Genomic DNA, 20,860 nt, shown 5'->3' with positions numbered 1-20,860 from the left:
GACGGGAACCGCTACCGGTGGTGCTGCGCAGCCGCCCACATCCTGCCTGTGCCCCAGGGACCGCTCGTGTAGCCAGCCCGGGAGACTCGGGGACTGCCCAGGAAAGGGAGCAGCGGCCCGCGGCAGCCCCCGGCAGCCCCCGGCAGCCGCCCGCAAGGGAAACCGCGGCACAGCAGGCCTGGGTTTCCTGCACCTGCGGCTGCCCGGGAGACCGGCGGGGCCCGCGTTAGCCGCCCGGCGGTAGTGCATGCACCCAGGCCCCTGCGGGCAGCCGCAGAGGGCAGCGCCGGAGCCCTCCCCTAGCCCCGCGCGGCTGCTCGCAGTGCTTGGGCGGCTGCGCCGTCTGGGAATTCTCGTCCTTGCGCGCCGCCCAGTGCTCCTGCCCCGGGCGCTAACCTGCGCCAAGGCCTCCTGGGCCTGGAGTCCACGTCCTCCGCTTCCGGTGCCCCCGGCCAGGCGGCGTCCGGGGACGACCCAGGTCTCTTCCGGAGGGCGGCCGCCGCAACGCGGGACCAGGGCCGCGCGCGCGCCCACTTCCGGTCGGAAGCAGGGGTCGGGGGCGGGCCTGGGTGCGTTTCTGTGACGCACTTCCTGGCGCCCGCTCGGAAGGCGGAAAAGCGGGGAGTCCGAGCGCCGCGCGTCCGAGCCGCCGGCCGACGGGGCGGCTGCTGGCCTCCGGGGCCGGGCGTCCTCCGAGCCGCGCGCCATGGCGTCGGAGGGGCCTCGGGAGCCCGTGGGCGAGGTGAGCACGGCGCCCCGGAGTGGGGGCGGGCGTCGGGGCGGGCGCGGCCGGGGTCAGCGCGGGGCGTCGGGCGGCCGCGGTTGGCCGGGCACGACCGGGAGTGCGCCCCGCCCCGGGTCGCCGCGCTCGCGCCGGGGCGCCCCGCAGACGTTGGCGGCCGCGCGGGCGTCCGCTCGGCCTGCCCGGCCGCACCGCTAGACGGAGCCCTGGCGGCCGCCGCGACCGGCGCTCGGACGGACCGGAAGGCGCCGAGGTCAGCCTCGCGGGGCGGCCGCGGCCGCGGGAAGAGCCGCTGCTGCGGTCCCGTCCCGGGCTTGGTGACCCGCGGCGTCCTGGCGGGGCTGGCTTTGGCTCCTGAGCCGAACGGCGCCTGGCGCTTCGCCGACGGACGGGACAGGGTCTGCCGTGGGCATAAGGCTCCGCACCGCGGTGGAGTGTTGGCGGCCGCCGGTCAGCGGCCGGGCCTGCCCCGCGGTGCGCGGTGCGCGGTGCTCGGTGCTCCGTGGCCGCGGCGGGGACGCGACAGCGCGCGCAGGCCGAGGCTGTCGCAGCCCCGTCGGCCGGCGCGGACTCTGTGTCCCGTCTCCCCGCTGGCCCTCGGCCTCCCGCACCCGTCCTCACTGGTTCGCAGGGCGCGGCCTGGGCGGCACCGGCAGCGGCACCGGCACCGGCAGCGGCACCGGCACCGGCAGCGGCACCGGGGAGGTGGTTCGCCGCCCGATTCTTGCTTCCGCGGGACGCAGCGTTTGAGCCGCAGACACTCCCGGGACAGGCCGCTCGGCGGCCGCAGGAACCCAGCGCCGCTCCGTGGGTTTTGGGCTCACGTCTGCTTCACACCCAGATGCACGTCGTCAGCGCCACCCCCGTTTTTCCTCAGGGCGTCAAGTTGTCCGCGGATGTGAAACCGTTCGTCCCCAGATTGGCCGGGCTCAGCGCGGCGTGGCCGGAGTCCTCCGAAGCTCGCGCCTTCCCCGGCCGTGCGGCCGCCTACCACCCGCCTGTTCCGGAGCGCCCGGGGCCTGGGTACGTATCCGTCTCCTGTCCGCCCTCCGCGGGCACTGGGCGGGGATTCCAGGGCGAGGGGCTGCACCTGACGTGGCCAGCGTTCTCAGAACCACGCTGCTCCTCGGCCAAGAAGGGCCTGAGGCAGTGGCGCAGCTCACTGCGTCCAACCCCCAAAACACCAGCTTCAGCTCTCCGCACTCACGCTGTTTTGGGCAAAGGACGTGTGGAGGTTGCCTTGCATTCCCTAGTGGGAAATGCAGTTTTCAGGTTCCTTTGTGCATGGGGTCGGGGGAGATGCGTGGCTGGGGGCGCAGAGAGGAGGGGGCAAAGGCGAGCCCAGAGAAATCCGGGCTGCGGTTGTGGGCTGTGACACCGGGAAATCGTGCTGGGGCGGAGTGCGGCTCGCAAGGTGGCCGCTCCTTCTGTGGGAAGTTGTTTGGGAATTGCTGAGTTTTGCTTTTTACCGCTTTTCTTTGTAAATGTCCTGGGCAGCGTCTAGAAGCTTGGGTTATAAAATTCTCCTAAATCTGTATTGAAAGAAGGCTTATGTTGGCTTGGCGATTTTCCTTTTTCTTCTCAAGTTTCGTTCTTTAGGTATCTATACAATGGTTTCCATTAATAGCTGAATTTAGAAAGCCGTGCCTTCAACCCTGCATGTAATTGTGTAGAATACCTGATTTTTAACGGTCTGCATCACCTTTGTGATGTCAGAGTCCTCGTCTGTATGTGCCTTTGCTGGGGGTCGTACATGTTTCTTTTTCATGCCTGCATAGTGTCGATTGTGCACTTCGTACAAATTCTAGGCTTGTGTTCACAGGGACAACGTTTGGAATGAATAATAAAACCATCGAGCAGTTTGGTATATATAGGTTGTATTTTTTGACCAACTTGAAATTCTGCCTCTGTGCTTTGCTAGGAACACTCAGGTCTTCCCCTGTGATTTCATCCTTTGTTAGAGGAAGGTTGGCATGGGTCTCATCTGAGCTGTTCCCTACCTTGGGTGGTTCACAAAGTAAAGTATAAAATCTATTTCATTCAGTGAGAAGGATTCGAAGCCGTTTGTTTCGGGTGGGATTCCAGTTAGCCAAAGTAAAGGTGGAAAACGTTCCTACAGCTGAAGTAATGTTCTGGAAGTAGCATGAATCCAGAAGAATCAGAAGCTTAAGGGTGTGCACTGTTGAATTTAAAAATTAGGATTTTTTTTTTTTTTAAAGATTGTATTTATTTATTTGACAGAGCATGAGAGTGGAGAAGGTCAGAGGGAGAAGCAGACTCCCTGCTGAGCAGGGAGCCCGATGCGGGACTCGATCCCAATCCCAGGACTCCGGGGTCATGACCCGAACCGAAGGCAGTCGCTTAACTGACTGAGCCTCTCAGGCGCCCTAAAAATGGGGTTTTTTATACTCTTTTTTTGGCTTTAATTTTTTTTCTTTTAATTACATATAACCTAGGAAAAGATTGGCTGACAGTATTCCTGCCTGATGAGAAAACAGTTAAGGACAAAAGAGGTGTGAAAGCAGAGGGGCAGGGTTAGGAAGGACAGGAGCCTTTGAAGGGGACAGAATGGGGATGCGTATTTGAGAACCGATGACCTCATCCACTCTGATGGAGGCTGAGACACCTGCCCGAGCCGGGTTTCCTGTGAATGAGGCTCGCCCCTGCGGGGAAAGAGCCGCGTGCGTTTTTCCGTAGGGAGCAGCGTGGTCTTTCCTGCCTTTCCCTTGCCTGTGCTAGGCCACGAGGTGGGCAGGCAGCGTCGTGTTACTTGACACCTGAGAAGCTGGGGCCAGAAACGTGTGGTCATTCAGGTGGGCAGTGCCCGAAGCAGAATGAGCGTCTGTGCCTCTGGCCTGCACCCCTCGAGCTCCCCAGAGCTGCCACTGCCGCGGGGACGAGTGTTTGCTGAGCACTTCAGCCTGCTGCAGTCCGTGGCCCGCTCTGGGCACTGCTGAGGGAGTCTCGGCTGTGAGAACTAGTCGCCCTGCAGGGAGTGTGGCTGGAGGAGCTGCTGGGGCTGAGCCCTGCGTGACGGCGGGGGAGCAGCCCCCGTGCTCCAAGCAGGCCCCGGGTCGGCCGCAGGGACCCGGTGTGCTGGGCAGGAGGTGGGGCACGGGCCGCTCACTCCTGGATTCTTTCCGCTTGAAGACGCGGCCTGGGTTCCAGGCACTGAAGCTAGGGAAGAAGTACACGGAGCCCTGCGGCCTGGGAAGGCCTCTGGGGGTCTGGGTGGTGTTGGGGGGAGAGAGGCTGTGGCGGTTGCTGGCTGAGTACATGCAGGGTTGGGGGTGGGAAGAGGGGCCGTTTGGGGTCCAGCAGCACAGCCTGGACTCCAGTGCCCATTAGGGGACAGGGAACTGGTGAGTGGGGCCACCTGGGGGCTGAGTGAGGCCTGGAGCTGGCCGAGGTGTCCGTATGTGAAGTCTGAGCAGACCGAGGAGGGGTCTGGGCTCCGTCTGACTGGAGAGGAAGGGGACGTGGAGGAGGGTCCTCCAGGCCGAGCCTTTGGAGTCCAGGCTGGCGGGGCTTTCCCTGGGGTGTGACAGAAGGGCCAGCCCTGCGGATGCCGGTGAGGAAGGGGTGGCGGGGCTTGCAGGGGGGGATGGTCCTGGAGACCCGGTAGCGGTTGGGAGGGGTGGGGCGGGGGGTGGAGTAGTGGGGACGTGGGAGGGGGGAAGGCGGAGGGATGAGCTGCGGGGGAAGCTGCTGTTGTAAAGGGAGGCGCGGGCGGGCGGGGGGGGGGTGCATGTTGGTGCTGGGGTCCGGCTACGCCGTTTGTGGCAACTGGCATTTTACACGCAAGCTGCCGCGAGCCCCGGGGGTGCTGGGTCGTTGCCGTGAGATTTTACTGCGTGTGGTTTCTGCCTGTCGTTGGTTTGGCCTTGTTGGGAAAGCAAAACGCCAGCTTCCCAGAGGAAGAGAGACCAGTGAGCACTTGTCCAAAGTCGGAGACTAGATTTTGCATCGAGCCAGGATGCACGCCCAGGGCTCTGGGGTCGCGGACGTAGGGTCGCTGGAGGACGCAGCCTTCACAGCCGCTGGACCCTGCCTCCCTTTCCTCCTTTAGCTAAACTTCATGGGTCTGTTCATGTGTCTGGTGTCTGCAGTTGGACTAGCGCTTCTCTGCCGCGTTTTGCTCTCAGCCCGTGTTTGCCCGCCGCCCCCATGAGGAACAGACCCCTCCCACACCCCTCACGCCCCCCACCCCGCCCTCAGATCTTCTGAGCTTCAGATAAAGTGAAACAGGGACTCGCATCTGGGAGCAGGACGATGCTTTAAATCGTTTGCTTTTCTGCAAAGAGCAGCGCTAGGGCAGGTGTGCTGAGACAGGTACAGTGTACGGGGTTTTTCTTGGGTTTTCATTAGGAAGAGTTCATTACTGGAGTTCGTGAATGGTCTTCCTGGGTGTGAACTTCCTGTAAAATGTCGCGGATTCAGAGACTGTGACAGCAGGCCGCCCAGTTAGGAACTGCATGTGCGTGGATGCAGGGAACCTTCTGGTGAGGGTGTCTCAGGGGTGGGTGGTGACTCCTTTGCCCTGTAGTGCAGGCCCTTCCTTGCCCCGGGACAGGACCCTGACTGTGCACTGGAGGGGGCTGCCTGTGCCTGTGCCTGCGCCTGCCGGCGGCCCCGCTGGGAGAGGGTCGTCCGGGTGCCTCGTCAGCAGCTCTGGTTTTCCTACCTTTCTGTGGGCCAGCACGCTTTGGGATTCTGTTGATTTTCTACAGGAAGATGTTCAGCTCTGGGAAGTCCCAGAAACACTGGCTGGAGCTCATTTGTGTCTCGGCTCATCTGCTCCGTGTCGGGCCATTGTATCGTCTCTCGTTGCTGGAGGATTGAAGCCTCTCGCTGGATACCAGATTTGCTCACAAAATCAGTGTTAAATTATATTTTGGCCTCGCCTAGCGGTTTGAGCAAACGGGGGGCACGGCGGTGTGCACAGACGGCGCCCGTCTGGCCGGTGCGCTGCAGCTCCCAGGCCAACGGACACAGTGTCCCCTTCGCAGCTCTGGCCCTGCGAGGCCGGAAAGCACAGGATGGGTTGGTCGGGCTGGAGGTCGGATGGGGCGGCGGGGGCTCTGTGAAAGCCCCTCTGCAGGGAGAGTGGTCTGGGTGGCCCTCTGGGCCCCGGTGGCTGCCGGACGCTTCTCAGACGTCTGACAGTGCGGCGGTGCGGAGCTGCGGAGGCGTCCCTGGGCTTCGCTGCTGCCTGTCGCGCTGCCGTCCTGCCGTCCTGCCGAGGGCGTCAGCCCAGCAGTGAGCGCGCGGCACCGGTGAGGAGGAGGCCGGAGCCTCTGTTCCACTCTCCGAGGCGTCTCCGTGCCAGAGCGAGCGACCTCAGAAGCACTCGAGGGTTTAACTGTGCTTCTTACGGAAGAGCTCCTGGATTGGTGATGTGAAATCCTCAACTAAAACCTACCTCCTTGTGTAGGCAGAAGCTCTGTACTGAAGATGTGGCCTTCGGAGCTTCCACCTTTCCTCCTCAGTATCTGTCTTCGGAGCTCGCTCTGCATCCCGGCAGCTACTCTCCCTACCCTGCCGAGTGTTCGCAGAGCGTCTGCCCGGTGCCCGGCTCGCCCTATGCTTACGGCCACCCCGGCGCCTACCGAGCTTTCCAGACCGTGAAGCCGCGAGCCGAGCAGACGTGCCCTCTCCCACAAGACCCAAGAGCCCCGTTCAAGGTTCGCTTACCGCCCTGGTGGGGGGTACCGTAGCGTTTAAGATAGAAAGAGCTGGTTGGTTCTCACGTGGTAGTTAAGTATTGTTTATCTTTTTTGTATATTTAGGAACTGATTTGTCTTTATCCAGTTTTGAAACAGTTGTTGTGGATACTTAGTAGGGATTTTCTGCTTTAAGCCTTTTTTCATGGTGCTGGTTTGCTTAATTTACGGGGCTTTTTAATTCTCCCCACAGAAAAAAACGTATGACGAGCAAAAGTTTGACAGCAAGAAGGCGGACGGCTCTCTGTCATCTGATACAAAATCAGTTAGAGGTTCACATCCTGCATCCATTCACGCGGACGCGACCTTGAAACCAGGTGAAAAAGACATACTATCTGATGTTCTGTTGTCCTCCCCAGCCCGCCCCAGAAGTGGCTCTGTTCTTTGTACACCTGTTTCTACGGATCGACTCTGGTTGATCCTGGAGACCTCTCCGCCCAGGGAAGGGCCTGTCGGGGAGGGCGGGGCTCTGTGGTGTGCCCTAGTGTGGCAGGACCTGGCTCAAAGCCACATGGCGAGTAAGTGGCACCCACAGGCCTCGAGACATGTCCTTAAGTAAATCGCAGGCACATCCCTTGGACTGTATTTGATGATATTTGTTCCTGAAATAGCTTCTCTGGTGTTCTGTTGGGACACTTTTTTTTTTTTTTTAAAGATTTTATTTATTTATTTGACAGACAGGGATCACAAGTAGGCAGAGAGGCAGGCAGAGAGAGAGGAGGAAGCAGGCTCCCCACGGAGCAGAGAGCCCAGTGCGGGGTTTGATCCCAGGATCCTGGGATCATGACCTGAGCCGAAGGCAGAGGCTTAACCCACTGAGCCACCCAGGCGCCCCCGTTGGGACACTTTTTAACAGGTGAGAGAGTTTGCATTTTGAATCCCATCCTGAGCAACAGCCAGCCTGGGGCAGTGTAGTTCCTCAGGGACGTGTCTGCTCCGGCCTTGGAAACTGCTGTTCCAGGCTGTGGCTGAAAGCTAGTGGCTGCAGGGTGGCCGGTATGGACTAGTGCCGTTTGATGGCTTATGAAGAGAGCTACACCTTCTGTAATAGTGTAGTTACTAGGAATGGCCATTTTATTTACATGTATAACTTACATTACTTGGTATATAAGTTTTTCTCTTTGTGTTGACTTCACTCAGAAACCATTTGGCGCAGGGCAGTTTACAAGGAAAGGTGTACAGTTAACCGTAGTGACTGGCTTCATGGCCTTACAGTCCGCATCAGGATTCCAAGTTGACTTCTGCCTGCTTTCTTCCAAAGTTCCTCTCACGTGCGGGAGAGGTATCACTGAGAAGAAATTCGTCGGCGTCGCTGTCAATCTGCGGAACCCTGCAGCGCGTGTGGAGGGTAGTTAGGTCAGGCTGCAGTAGCTAGTTCGCGAGCTGTAGAATTCCGCCTCAGAGCCGCAGTGCGCTTTGCTTCCTCCCGCCCGCGGCCCGACCCCAGCAGCCGGCGCTTCCGGCCCGCGCTGCGGCCCGTCGCTCCGCAGGCCGCATCGCCGGCAGATGGCGGAGGGCCTCGGACAGGCCCGTGTCGGTGTGTCGGCAGCGAGAGGCGTCCCGCCCTGCGGTTGCGGTGTGCGTCCGGGTCTTCACACAACAGCTACGTTTTCACCCCTTTTGTTTGTGTTCCTACAGACGGTTACCAGAAACGGACAGACAGGAAATCCAGAATTGTTGAGAAAAGTGTGTCTGCCTCCAGACCCGGCTTTGAGTTTACCAGGTTGGACTTCCCTGAACTGCAGGGTGCAGAGACCAGTGAGGTCGCAGAGACGCAGAAGCAGCACAAGTGGGGCCCTCTGCGCCCCGCCTCGGCCGACCTTCCTCTTCTCCGCGAGGTGGTGCGGCCTGCCGAGGTGCGTGCGGGGCCCCCGCTCTGTGTCCCTCCTCCCCTTCTCCTTCCTTCCTTCTCCCCACGCGCCTTGGTAGGTGCCTCTCGGTACGTTCCGTCTTGCCGTGGGGGCCTTGCCGTGCACACAGAGGACCGTCTGCTTGGACTCTTTCCAGCCTGGGGTGGGCCCTAGTACAGCAGATTCTAAAAGAATCGCCGAATGCGCTTCCTGGTGCCTGCTAGCTGCGGGGGACGGGGTTCGGGCTCCGGCACGGTCCCGCTGCGTAGACCGCCCCCGGTGGTCCCCTCACTCCCAGCACTGCATTCCCACAGCACGTTTGCAGTAGAGACAAACGGATTCTTTCAGTCCAGCAGTAGTGTGTCCGACTGTGCGGGGTAGCCTCCGGTTCTTCCAGGCTCTCTGTCCGCACCGCGCTCTTGGTGCCATCACCGGCTCCGCAGAAGCATAGTCACGGTGTGGTTTGCTTGCCATTTGACGATTTCTAAAACACCCCGTGCTCCGCATTTGGTCTTGCAGTTTCAGTCCCTCCAGCTTCTAGAAAAAGACGTCCTGAGGTTAGTAGTTCCTGAGGTGGCTTCTCTCCAGTTTCTGCCGAGAGAGGGTGGGAGGGCGAGCAGGAGGAGGATGAGCGGGAGGAGCCCCCCGGCCACCTGTCTGCGGAATGGTGGGGGCTCTGCTTCCTCGAATGCTTGGGTGCCAGGCCACTGACACCCAGCGGGGGGCAGGGCGGCTGCCTTGTGCAGAAGGTACCGCGTCCCCCACGCATTGACCTTGACGCTGTGCGCTGCGACGCGCTTCCCTGTGGCTTAGCCGTGATGAGGGAGGCAGGCAGCCAGCTGGGTAGAGGACTCTGGTTTGGCAGCCGTGTGACCCCTTTGGTCCGGCTGCGTGTGTGGAGTAGCTGAGGCTCGAGGGGCTGCCTGTCTGCGTCCCTGGTGGTCAGTGCGTTAACCCAAGCCTGTGAGCCTCTGGGGAAGTAGGACAGGCCGCCAGGGAGCTGTTGTGTCGTGGTCACCGGCTACACACCTGTCTGGACACGAAGTGAGGCACGTGGCACCGGGTGGAGGGGTCCGTCTGGACTCCTTGCCTGAGGATGCGTTCACACTCTTGAGTAACACGGGGACTTCTAACTTTTTCTTGTAGAACAGACTTTTCTCCCTATTTTAGGGGTATCTTTGAACATGAGAAATTTTTAAAACAGTTGACCCTGAACAGCAGGGGTTTGAGCTGCATTAGACATGGGTGTTTTTGATAAACACAGGGTAGTACTGTAAACATTTTGTCTTCCTCGTCATTCTCTTAGTGATGTTCTCTTTAGCTTACTGTGCTGTTAGGGTACAGGATGTGACGCAGGTTACGTGTGCTGTGCGTGTTAACTCTTTATGTGGTCGGTCGGGGTTCTGGTCAGTAGTAGGCTGTTAGTCGTTTTGGGGGGTCAGAAGTTCCATGTGGAGTTTCGTGTCTCCAGGGGTCAGTACCCCAACCCCCATGTTGCTCAAGGCTCACCTCTGTCTGAAGTTGTTCAAGAGAAAACCGTGTTAATCACCTAAATCTTTTTTTAAAGGTGTGTTGTGGGGCCCGAGGTGATCCCCTCAGTTTGAAGATAGGCACATGTAGGACTTTGTGTTTGCGTTTTTAAGACTTTTGGCATTTTTCCATGTCATTAAGTAGTTTTTGAAAACCTGTTGCACTGACCCTTGATGGATGTGTGTAGTTACTGTAATGCTCTCGGACAGGTGAGCCATGGTGAGCAGGTAAGTTGTATTCAGAGAACGGGCTGTTTCAGTAATTTTACTTTTTGTTACTGGGCTCCGATTTAGTGCATCAGACAAGGGGGACACGTTTGGAAGGCTCTGAGCTTTACAGTGTGAGCCCGTTCAGATCTGAATGCATCCTGAGTGCTGTGCTCACCCCGAGCGCACCCTGACGTCTGTCTGCGTGTGCTCACCCGCCCGTGTCTCATTTGCTGCCTCGTGTTTTTGTACATTTGTCGTCTCTGTGGACCTTCTCAGGGATTTTTTGGGACTTCGGTGCGTGGGCATGGTGCACAGTGCCCCCCTGCCAACCCCAGGCAGGGGCCCTGCAGCCTCACGTGGTGGGGGCACACTTGTGCTGATGCAGAACTTGTCTGTCGTGTAGTTAGGAAGCTGTGTGGTGCGCGCGCTCTGATCCCCTCCGGGGGGCCTGTTCTCCCCCTGGCAGAGAAGTAGGGGACACTGCGGGCTCAGCTGAACACTGTGGGTGGCTTCTCCTACAAGGAGTGAAATTTGATGTTAGGTATGTTTTTACTTATCTGGGATTTTTTTTTTTAAGAGCTTGAGAGCTGGGTGGGGGGCGTGGTGGGACGGGCAGAAGGAGAAGGAGAGGGAGAATCCTCAGTAGACTCCACACCCACTGCCGCGCCCGACCTGGGGCTCAGTCTCACAGCCCTGAGATCCTGACTTGAGCTGAAACCAGGAGTCGGAGGCTCAACAGACTGCGACACCCTGGCAACCTGGAATTTTTAATTAGCATTTATTTTGGAGATTTTACAAATGGCAGGGGAAGCTGTATTTAAAAATTAAGTGATTACTTTCAGTTTGAAGTGGTAAGAAGATGCTGGTTTGCCTTTTAGGGTGAAGGGGCGGTGAGAAGCACGGGCGCAGCGGAGTCCGTGGCCAGCCGCGCTGTGGCCGGGCCCTCCTCCTGCACCAGAGGTAAGAGGGGCTGCCGTGGCCTTAAGATAGCAGCACACCGTTGTGCAGGCCCAGTGCCTCAGAAGGGGTTTTGTTCTGAAGCCTTCTCTAAGACAGCTGGGTGCGGACAAGGTGGTCTCACCGTGAGAAGCTGTGAGGATACACGAGATCCCACATCGTTGGGCGGGGGGCGCAGACTGGGGGCGCAGACTGAAGGCAGTGAATTCCGCGTGAAACGTCTGCTTTGTTCAGTTAAGGAGGAATTTGATGAACTCAGAAATGACTGTTTCCCGACGTGTAGTCTGCACCAGTGGTTCCATAGTTCTAGGTGCAGGACCCCTCAGCACCCTTTAAAAAGCCCCAGAGAGCTTCTGTTTATTTGCACGATAGTGATTCGTAGTCGCAGTATTCAAAGTTAGAACTGAGAAATTCTTAATATTACTTCATTATTCTCTTATAAGTAACAATAATAAACCATTACCTGTTAATGTAGCTTTTTTTTTTTTTTTTAACGATTGATTTATTTATTGTAGAGAGATGGGGAGAGAGGCAGGGAGAGAATCTCAAGCAGACTCCCTGCCAAGCACAGAGCCCAGCATGGGGCTCGATCCCAGGACACCGAGACTGTGACCTGAGTGGAAGTCAAGGGTCAAATGCTCTACTGACTGAGCCGCCCCGGTGTCCCAACATAGCATATTGTTATGAAAAGTAGCTTTTCCAAAGTTAGACCGTAGCCAAGAGAGCAGCGTTTGTCCTGTGTGCAACTCTGCAGCCGGCCCAGGGCGGCCTCGGCCATGGTGGTTTCACTGTCCCGTGTTGCGCGGCATCCTGGAAACCCCACTGGACACTCAGGAGCAGGAGCGTGGGGGTGGTGCAGGGCCTGTTCCTCCCGTCAGGGAAATGGTTTTGACCTCGGACCCCTGGAAGGCTCTTGAGGGCCTCAGAGCGTACTTAGAGATCTGGCCGGGCTGCTCCAGGGTGACGTATCAGAGCGCGTTCAGTTATTCTGCCTTTAATCTTTCTGAGTAGCTTGTCCTAACGAGACATTTTTACAGAATTATTCATGATGTGTCCACAAGTGTGTGTTCTTTTCCGTTCTCACGTGTGGTATGTGTGTGCTTTGGTAGAAACCTTCATGTAAAAGGGGACTTGAACGGTCTGTAGCTCGAAAGCGTTCCATCTCGTCCACTGGAGGGTCGCCCCTGGCTGCCCAGGGTCGGCCCGGGCCCTCTTCTGTCTGGGCTGCCTGGGGAGAAGCGTGGCTGTACTTGGGCCTGAGGTTGAAAAAGAAATTACCACTTGTTCTGGTAGCTGAGGACCATGATCTTTGACTTTGGGTGTTATTGGTACACAGCAAGCTTAGTAGGGCCAAAACTTGATCTTTGCCCTATTAATTTTTGTGTGTTTGTCATGTGGACCTAATTGTTACTTTTTAACCAGAACTATGGTTTGTCTACCCACCCGCACCTCCGAATTAAAGAGCCAGTTGCTAGGAAAATCACGAAGCCTACAAGTTAACTCAGTATGCGTGTTCCCAGAAGAAAGCTTAGCAAATGCTCTAGTTTCCAAGAGAATGTTTGGAGCACCAGTCTGAATTTAATTATGCTCTGAGTAATGACCTCACATAATGTGTGTTTAGAATTTCTGAGCAGTTTTATTTTACCGTTGGGATGGCTCATGCACTTTGGTTATCTTTGAGCAGAGCTCTCTTGGACACCAATGGGTTATGTCGTTCGGCAGACGTTATCTACAGAACGGTCTGCAGCCCCTAAAAACGTTACTTCCGTGATAAACCGAGAGACGCTCGCTTCGTCCGCAGACCCTCGGAGCGTCAGTATGTCACCGCCTGAAGTTTTCTCTTCGGATCCTTCCTACAAAGAGAAACACGTCCACTCCGCTAAGAAGGTATGTGTTGTGCTGGCTTATGTTGGTCTTCTGTGCCCCTGTATAGTCTGTTTTCTCAGATCCTAACAAAGTGTTGCATTCTGTGCTGTAGTCGCTAATGTGAGTTGGTTGTACTCGTATCTTGAGAAAAGCAGAACCCCAGTCAGGGAGCACAAGTGGTAGCTTTCCGAGTACGGGGCGGCGTTGGTTTTACACCCGTGCTCTTAAAGCATCTGTGACCCTGTTCTGGAAGATCAGCATCCAGAGATGCTGCAGAACTTCATACTCTGGTATATGGAGTCCTGCTCTCCTGCCTCCTAGTCTTTTATCTCTTGTATTTAAATTGCTTTTACCTACTAGGGTGAGGCCAGCAAGACAGCTGAATTCCACCTTTTGTGGTCGCCTGGGGTAGGTTACTGATTTCTGGTTGATGGCAGCTGTAGTAAGACAGCATCGCAGAATCCTTTTTCCATTTCAGTTCAGATGTTAAGCTGTCATTTTCATCGGTCCCTGGATTTATTTCTCCACGAGCCTTTCTTTCTGGTCTAGATTTTGTTCTTTTTTTTTTTTTTTTTTAAAGATTTTATTTATTTATTTGACACAGAGACAGAGATAACAAGTAGGCAGAGAGGCAGGCAGAGAGAGGAGGAGGCAGGCTCCCCACTGAGCAGAGAGCCCGATGCGGGACTCAATCCCAGGACCCTGAGATCATGACCTGAGCTGAAGGCAGCGGCTTAACCCACTGAGCCACCCAGGCGCCCCTAGATTTTGTTCTTGATTTTCATGGTGTGTTGGTACATTACTTTAGGTGGGGATGTGGCCATGTTTGCTGATGTGCAGTGACGCCCTTTCTAAGAGAACAGTTTCTGTTCCCCACAGTGTCACAGATCACCCCGTACAAACGGGAGCTGTGCTGACGGAGGGGAGGTGTGCTGCTGACAGTTAGAGCGAAGTCAGACCTGGGAGCCTGTCCTCACCGCTTATGAACAGCGTGAAGGACCTGGGAGCCGCAGGCCAGACCCTCTCTGAGCACACGTGGCGCCGCCAGCCGTGGGCATGTGGGCGTAGGCGGCGCGGCAGGGCTCAGGCTGGGGCCGCCACTTGGCTGCCGTCTCGCTCTCTGAACCAGGCTTCCTCATGCACAGTTCAGATTCTTAGAGTTAATAGTAATGATTTTGTTTTATTTTCCCATAAACTTTTTTTTTTTTTTTTTTTTTTAAGATTACATTTAAGAGAGAGCGAGAGCAGGAGCAGGGAGAAGCAGGCTCCCCGCTGAGCACGGGGTCCGATGCGGGGCTTGATCCCAGGGCCCTGGGATCATGACCTGAGCTGAAGACACTTTTAACCGACTGAGCCACGTAGGCGCCCCTAAAATTGGTTTTCTAATTATAAGTGTGAGGAAAGTTTATTTTAGGAAAGTTCTAAGATAAAAATTGAGATCACCTGTAGTCTTACAACCTAGGGGTGTGGTCTCCTGCATAACGGGGGTCGCAGGGTCGGGACGGTGTTTTCCTCTGAAACTCTGTTGTGAGCTCTTATTACTGAAATAGCGAACGTAAGCCACAAAGAGCGACTTAGGACCGAGACGTCTTCCCTTTGTTGCCCGCTCCTCGGAAGCCTGCGTTAACAACAGGATATATATTCTACCTCAGGCTTCTCAGAACATCGGCACAGAGAGCTTTGTTTTTTAAGTTTTTTTTTTTTTTTTCTTTTAAACAAAAATGAGGCCATATGAGACCATTCTACACTCTCCTCTTTCAGAGTTGACCTTTTCACTTCACAAGATGTCAGGGGCAGGTCCTCTAGGTCAGGAGGTGAACGTTCTTAGGGACAGTCCCCGCCGGGGATAAAGCGGGGCCCCCGACGAGGAAAGGCCCTGCTCTCTGGTAGACGGGCGTGGCGCAGACTGGTCGCGATGGGTGCTCCAGAAGGCCTGGCGGGGGACATGGAGACGGGCCGGCTCTTGAGCTGGAATGACCGCGCAGGCCTGGCCTGGATCCTGGTGTGAGGCTGAGGTGTGTTTGAGCTGACAGGGAGGGAGGGTGGGAGCTGTGGGGTCACATTCAGCAGCTGTGGGATGGGCGCAGACGTTTGTGTGATTTGAAGGCTCCACAGGGGATTCAGATGTGTGATTGGGTTTAAGGACCACCAGGCTGCTAGGAATGGCCCCGTCCGGGTTTATTTTATTTACTTTAGTTTTAAAGACTGTTTATTAAAGAGCACTCACAAGTGCACATAAGCAGGGGGAGTGCAGAGGGAGAGGGAGAAGCAGACTCCCTGCTGAACAGGGAGCCTGATGTGGGACTTGATCCCAGGACACTGGGATCATGACCTGAGCCGAAGGCAGCCACGGAACCCTCTGAGCCACCCAGGCGCCCCCAGCACACCTGGATTTATGAAAAGACTTTGGGTTGGTATTAAGAGATGGTAAAATGATCTCTTCCGGCCCAGAAGTAGGGATACCAAGTCTGCCAGTTTCAAAGTAATTGGATAGGACAGCTTTTTCAGCAGATTTCTTTTCCTTGAGAAGTACCGTCCTGAGTGCTCGTCTTCGGAAAACAGAGGTGAGGAGCCCAGCTCTGAACAGAGCCGCCTTCTGGCTGAGCGACTTGGTATCTCCAGTTTGCTCCAGTTCGTGGAAGGACACATTCTAGCAAGTGTCTTATAAACTCATGACTTTGCTGTGTTTTTTCTCTCTAGTCCAGAGCATCCCATGGCGGTGATCCTGACCAGAATGAAGGCTCAAGAAAGCACAAGAAAAAGAAAGAGAAGTCTAAATCAGAGTACGAAGTCCTGACGACGGTTCAGGAGCCGCCAAAGATTGAAGTACGTTTCTCTTTATTATGCTTTTCCTGGTCTAAGACGTGGGCCCGCCCCAGCAGACGTACAGACCCGCACGGGCTTCCGAAGGGAGACTCCCCAGCACTTCCTTCCGTACTCTTCGCCCCGTGCTACAGGGAATAGGTGCCCCCCGTGTTCTCCCCTTGGGCGGCCCCGCGCAGCGGCAGGGCGCGTGCGGAGTCGAGAGCCGGGTGCCTGCGGGGGGAGCTGGTCTGCGGGTGCCGTGGTGCTCACGCTGGCTCCTCGGCGTCTTGGTTCCCGTTTCCCCTTGCTTTGGCGTGCTGGCGCCTGCAGGGTCTTCTTTTCTGTCCAGACATGTGACTGTGATGTGCTTCACTCGGGGGGAAAATGAGACTCCCATAACCCCATCGTGTGCCCTGGCCGAGAGAATTCCACAGACCTGCAGAATCCCTCTGGGCCCTGTTCTCCGGCGGTGCCACAGGGCAGTCTCTGTGCTGCGGGGAGTCGCCCTGGGTTCACACTCTGTGCCAGGCTCAGCCTGACTCCCGGTGCTCGGCTCTGCTGCCTGCCCTCCGGCTTAGGGCCAAACCTGAGACTTTCCCACAAACCTGGGGGCTCCCAGAGCTCTTGGCGCACTCCCTTGAGGACACTGGGGTCGCGTGTGTGAAGACCTGTGATCCTGACAGAGTGTTAATGATTTGGGCCAACAAATAATTCACGGAGTTCTGCTCCCCTGACCCGCGTCACTTCTCTGAGTCATGTAAAATGCTAACGAAAGCATCTAAGGTGTTTTTAAATGACTTCACCGTTGTCTTTAGAGGCCTGTTGCCCTATTTTCTATTTCATTTCTATTGTCTAGTCTGGGAGCAGCGCACGGGACTAGAGCAGTACTCCCGAGACTAGACCGACGGGTACTCTAACGGAAGCGCAGTTGAAGGCTGGGTGCTGGAACACTGTCCACAGCCTTGGGGCCCCCGCCCACTTGCTCTCTAGGGCAGTGGGATCAGAACTGTGGTCTTTAAATCAATTTCTAAGAGTAAAACGGTTTGGGGCGGTTTGAGGTCTCCTTGTGAGCTCTGTGGGAGCTGGTGACAGAGATCCCGGGCAAGGAACATCTCGCACGTGGGCACACTCGGTTCTCGTGATCCGCCAAGAGCTCAAGGGTATGTGGTTTACTTAGGATGCCGAGGAGTTCCCAAATCTGGCTGTTGCGTCTGAAAGAAGAGAGAGAGTAGCGTCTCCGAGATGTCAGGCCAGACAGCAGGCCCAGGTAAGTTTTAGATTGACGCGGTCATTGCTTTAGGCTTAACTCTTCCTGCTTAACTAAACTCTTGAGAAAAAAGTGTCTTCCAGACTTCTATATGTACGAGAAAGGTGGTTTTGTTTTGATTTCTTTCTTCATTGGAGAATCACACATGGGTGTCGACGCTCTAAGTGCCCATGTTGTGTCACCGTCGTGAGAAGACGGCGGTGTGCCACTGCTGCATCAGGAGGCGGTCTCCGACGGAGAGTGGGAAAAGTTGGCTGTTTATTTGGAAACAGGAATTGTGTTGTGAGGCGGCAGAGTCTGACAAAACAAAAAGGAGCCCCCCCCCTGCAAATTCAACCCTGAGTGCTCAGTACAAGGTGAAGAGGGGGCTCTCCTCCAGCCCCTGCCCTGCGGTGGATCTGCGGATGAACTTGTGTTTCGTCATCCGGGTGGAGAACTCGTACACTTGGCCCCATTTCTCCACGAGTCTCCAGCACTTTCACTGCCATTTGGCCTTCGGAAGTGGGGGCGGTATTTTCACATTTGTGAGCAGTAAGACTCTGAACGTTGTGCAGATTCCCTGGGATTCCTGTGGTCCAGTTTGGTCCTCTCCTGTCCCTGCCCGCAGAGTCTCTGTAGCCACCTGTGTGGCACGTCGCGCTTGCCTGGTGACGTGGGCCCACGGCTGGGCAGGAGAGGACGTGCCGAGGGCAGGTGTGCTGCGGCTGCCCGTGTCCGAGGACCCCAGATCACAGCCCTTTCAGAGTAGCATGTGTTTCAAGTAGAGCACAGCTCGTGCCTGAATTGCACGCCTGCCACATGCATTTTGACTTGTGTAAATTCTTGGTCCCAGCCCGCTGACTTCATGGCATCCGGTTGGCTCTCCGAGGCAGTCGGAAGTTGCGTGGTGCCCGTGAGACAGTTGCACCCATCAGTTGGCCTCAAACACGGACTCCCGCTGCCACAGACTCCGCACACGTCCTCGTGTCCTACCTGGGGGTGTGCGCCTGCACCGTGTGGGTGCAGACGGAGCCCCGGGGCTGGAAGGGGAGGGGAAGAAACCGCCGCAGTCCCCTTGAAAGATGATGTAGCATTATCTGGATTTTTCTTTAAAATTTTTAGATTTTTAATGGTTGCTATATAGAGGTTTCATTTTATCTTTTATGACTTTTTGTTGTGAAGTGAAAAGCACGGTTTGTAAAATACGCCACCCTAAGAAAACTTCTGACTCTAATTCTTTAGAACAGTTATAAAAGTAGTGGAAGGAAGAGCCAGATTCCAGTGCAGTTGGATTTGGGGGACATGCTGGCGGCCCTGGAGAAGAAGCAGCACTCCCAGAGCGCGAAGCCGTCCTCCAGACCTGTGGTGTTCTCGGGTAAGTGCAGCTTTTGGTCTCCGAGGGATGGCCGGGCGTCTGTCGGGCAGGCCGCTCTGCGCCGGTCTCTGCAGTGGGAAGCGTGTGTGGGGTCCGAGGGCATGGCACTGGGGTAGGGAGAGAGATACTAGTGGGATAGCTCGGGAGTCCAGAAATAAACCCACATGACCGTGGCCAGTGAGATTTTGACCAAAATATGTTCGTTAAAAGAACAAGGAACAGTTTTGAAAAATGGTGACGGGACAGCTGGATTTCCACCTGCTGGAGAAAGCCAGGCTCCCGCCTCACCCCGTGTGTGGCAGTTCGCGAGGAGCGATGACCTGAAGCAAGCACAAGGCCCGCAGAGGCCTTAGAAGAACACGGAGGTGGGGCGCCTGGGCGGCTCCGTTGGTGAAGCGTCCAGTCTCGGTTTTGGCTCAGGTCGTGATCTCAGCTCGGGCTCCGTGCGGGGGAGTCTCTCTCATAACAACAAAAAGTAAATTTCACGACCTGTGCTTAGGCAGTGGATTTTTAGCTAGGACACCAAAAGCACAGGCCACAAAAGCAAAAATAGATAAACAGGATTTCATCAAAAACAAGAACTTTTGCGTAGTAAGGGACATTATCAAAAAACGAGAAGAATTTCTTTACAGAAAGTGAGAAAATGTTTGCAAATCATATACCTGATAAGGATTTGCTGTCCAGAGACCTACAGAATCCTCCCAAAGCTCCACATTAAACACCCACTAAAAAACAGGCAAAGGACTTGGCGGCGCTCCACAAGAAGACACTCGCGTGGCCGGTAACACGAGAAGCTGCCCGACGCCCTCAATCTAGACGCGTCGAGCCAGCGCCGCAGGGAGCTGGTTCTTCGTGCCTGCCGCGGTAGCGGTCGTCGGAAATTTGGAGAAACGGGGGAGGACGAGACCGCTCTGGGAGGCCGTCCGGCAGCTCCTCAGGATGCTGGACCCGGCCCCTTGCAGGCCCCTGCTCACAGCAGCAGCGTCCCGAAGAGCTGAAAAGGAAACAGCCCCTGGTGTGTATCGGGTGACCAGGGTGTGGCCCGGCCTTCGTGCCGGCTGCCGCGACCTGCGTGGCTGCTCGCGTTCTCCGAGATGAGCCTGCGCTGACGGGCCCGCGCTCCGGGAGAGATCCGGAGTGGACAGTCCCCGAGAGGCCTGGAGGGTTCCTGAGCTGGAGGCTGTGGGGAGCTACTGCTCCGTGGGGACAGACTTGCAGTGTGGGGCCCGGGAGCCGTTGGGGAAGAGGAGGGCGTGGTGGTCGCACAGCACTGAATGGAGTTGGCGCCCCTGGACCGGGTGCTCAGGGCCGGTTACAGTCCAGATTCTTGCCGGCTCCTCACTGTGATGGTTTGAGACCGGGCAGGGGAGTGTGGCACACTCACGTGCTCACGAGCCTGGAGTACGTACCATGTGGCGCCTCAGGGAAGAGCTGGCTGACCCTGACCTGTCCAGCCACGAGTGTTTGATTGTTCCGCTGCGTTTCGGAGTTGCAGACCTGGGTCAATGCCACCGCTCGCTGCTCCGCGGGCGTCCCACCAACCCGACTGTTTATTTCTCGGGCGTGCTTTTCAGTAACTGGTAGATGTTAACGTGGTTTTCCCGCGCAGGTACCTCGGTTAGCCCGTCTGACCGGCCCTGGCTGCGTGTTGCCCAGACCCCGCGGCCATCTTCTGTCGCTCTTAGGGCGCGTTTCTCACTGGTTTCCACTGTCCAGTCTGTATTTGATTTTCCCTGGTTGTCTCCGTGACGTTGGTCGCTTTATTCCTGGCAGGACCCGCCGCTGGGTACCTGCGAGTCTGAGTGCCCGCACGCGCCGGAGCTCGGGGCCGCGGCTGCTCTCGGGCCTTCCCTGCGTGTTGCTTTTCTCCGCTGCTCTGGGGAAGGCCCGTAGGGCACCGACCGCACACGGGGTGGTTTTCAGACCAGTCCAGCTGCCTTGGCGGGCGTGGGTAACTCCTGGGTTACCTGTTGGCAGAGGCAGCTTTCCTCGGCAGTGAGCAGGGGCCTCGTTCCGTGTGCTCTGATGAGGGGCGAGGCAGGTGTGGCCACAAGAGACAAGAGTCGTGCAGGCTTGGTCCTCAGGTGGGCGCAGCCGGCGGGTAAGCGCCAGTGCAGGCAGCAGGCCGAGGTCAGGCGTGGGGTGGGGGGACTGTGTAGGGCTGGCCCGCTTGGTACTTGCCATGAGCTCTGGGTTGGAGGCATCCGGCACTGCCTGGCCCCCAGGCACAGAGGGTCTGGCTCGGGGGGTGGGGGGAGGCTGGCTTGCGTGGCACAGGCATGTTCCAGGCTGGACCCTTAGGTACCTCTAAGAACTGGCCGGCCCAGGAGGGCCACTGTTTCCTTTGCTGAAAGCCGTGAAGATGTCAAAGCAGCATGGTGAACAGAGAACGCACGAACCTGGTGCGGGGCCTCGCTTATGGGTCAGGGCAGGAGTCCCCCAAGCCTCCTGTTTCTCAGAGCAGTTCCCTGAGTAGCCTGCAGTGGCTTGGAGAAGTCTGGAAGACTTTCAGCCACTCTCTGGTTCTGCGGGGTATAGCCTCCGGGGAGCCCGCAGG

The 20,860-nt window shown here is 56.8% G+C and overlaps 1 protein-coding gene across 2 annotated transcripts in view; it reads left to right on the top strand.

Moving 5' to 3' along the window:
- The first annotated feature begins 79 nt into the window (after nucleotides 1-79).
- The window catches only part of SECISBP2 (SECIS binding protein 2), a 44,200-nt gene continuing 23,419 nt past the window's right edge, over nucleotides 80-20,860 (top strand). The window contains exons 1-10 of one of the 2 annotated variants that reach the window (XM_082694184.1): nucleotides 80-742; nucleotides 1,620-1,765; nucleotides 6,177-6,426; nucleotides 6,659-6,782; nucleotides 8,104-8,321; nucleotides 10,933-11,014; nucleotides 12,696-12,898; nucleotides 15,578-15,703; nucleotides 16,860-16,949; nucleotides 18,171-18,303. In XM_082694184.1, the coding sequence (XP_082550310.1) occupies nucleotides 707-742; nucleotides 1,620-1,765; nucleotides 6,177-6,426; nucleotides 6,659-6,782; nucleotides 8,104-8,321; nucleotides 10,933-11,014; nucleotides 12,696-12,898; nucleotides 15,578-15,703; nucleotides 16,860-16,949; nucleotides 18,171-18,303 (1,408 nt within the window). In that variant the 5' untranslated portion in view covers nucleotides 80-706. The remainder of the gene's footprint in view (nucleotides 743-1,619; nucleotides 1,766-6,176; nucleotides 6,427-6,658; nucleotides 6,783-8,103; nucleotides 8,322-10,932; nucleotides 11,015-12,695; nucleotides 12,899-15,577; nucleotides 15,704-16,859; nucleotides 16,950-18,170; nucleotides 18,304-20,860) is intronic. The other variant, XM_082694185.1, reaches the window with a different exon arrangement.

Source organism: Mustela nivalis, assembly GCF_964662115.1.
Source record: "Mustela nivalis genome assembly, chromosome: 13".
Lineage (NCBI taxonomy): Eukaryota > Metazoa > Chordata > Mammalia > Carnivora > Mustelidae > Mustela > Mustela nivalis.
This window is presented reverse-complemented; position numbering and strand designations above follow the sequence as displayed.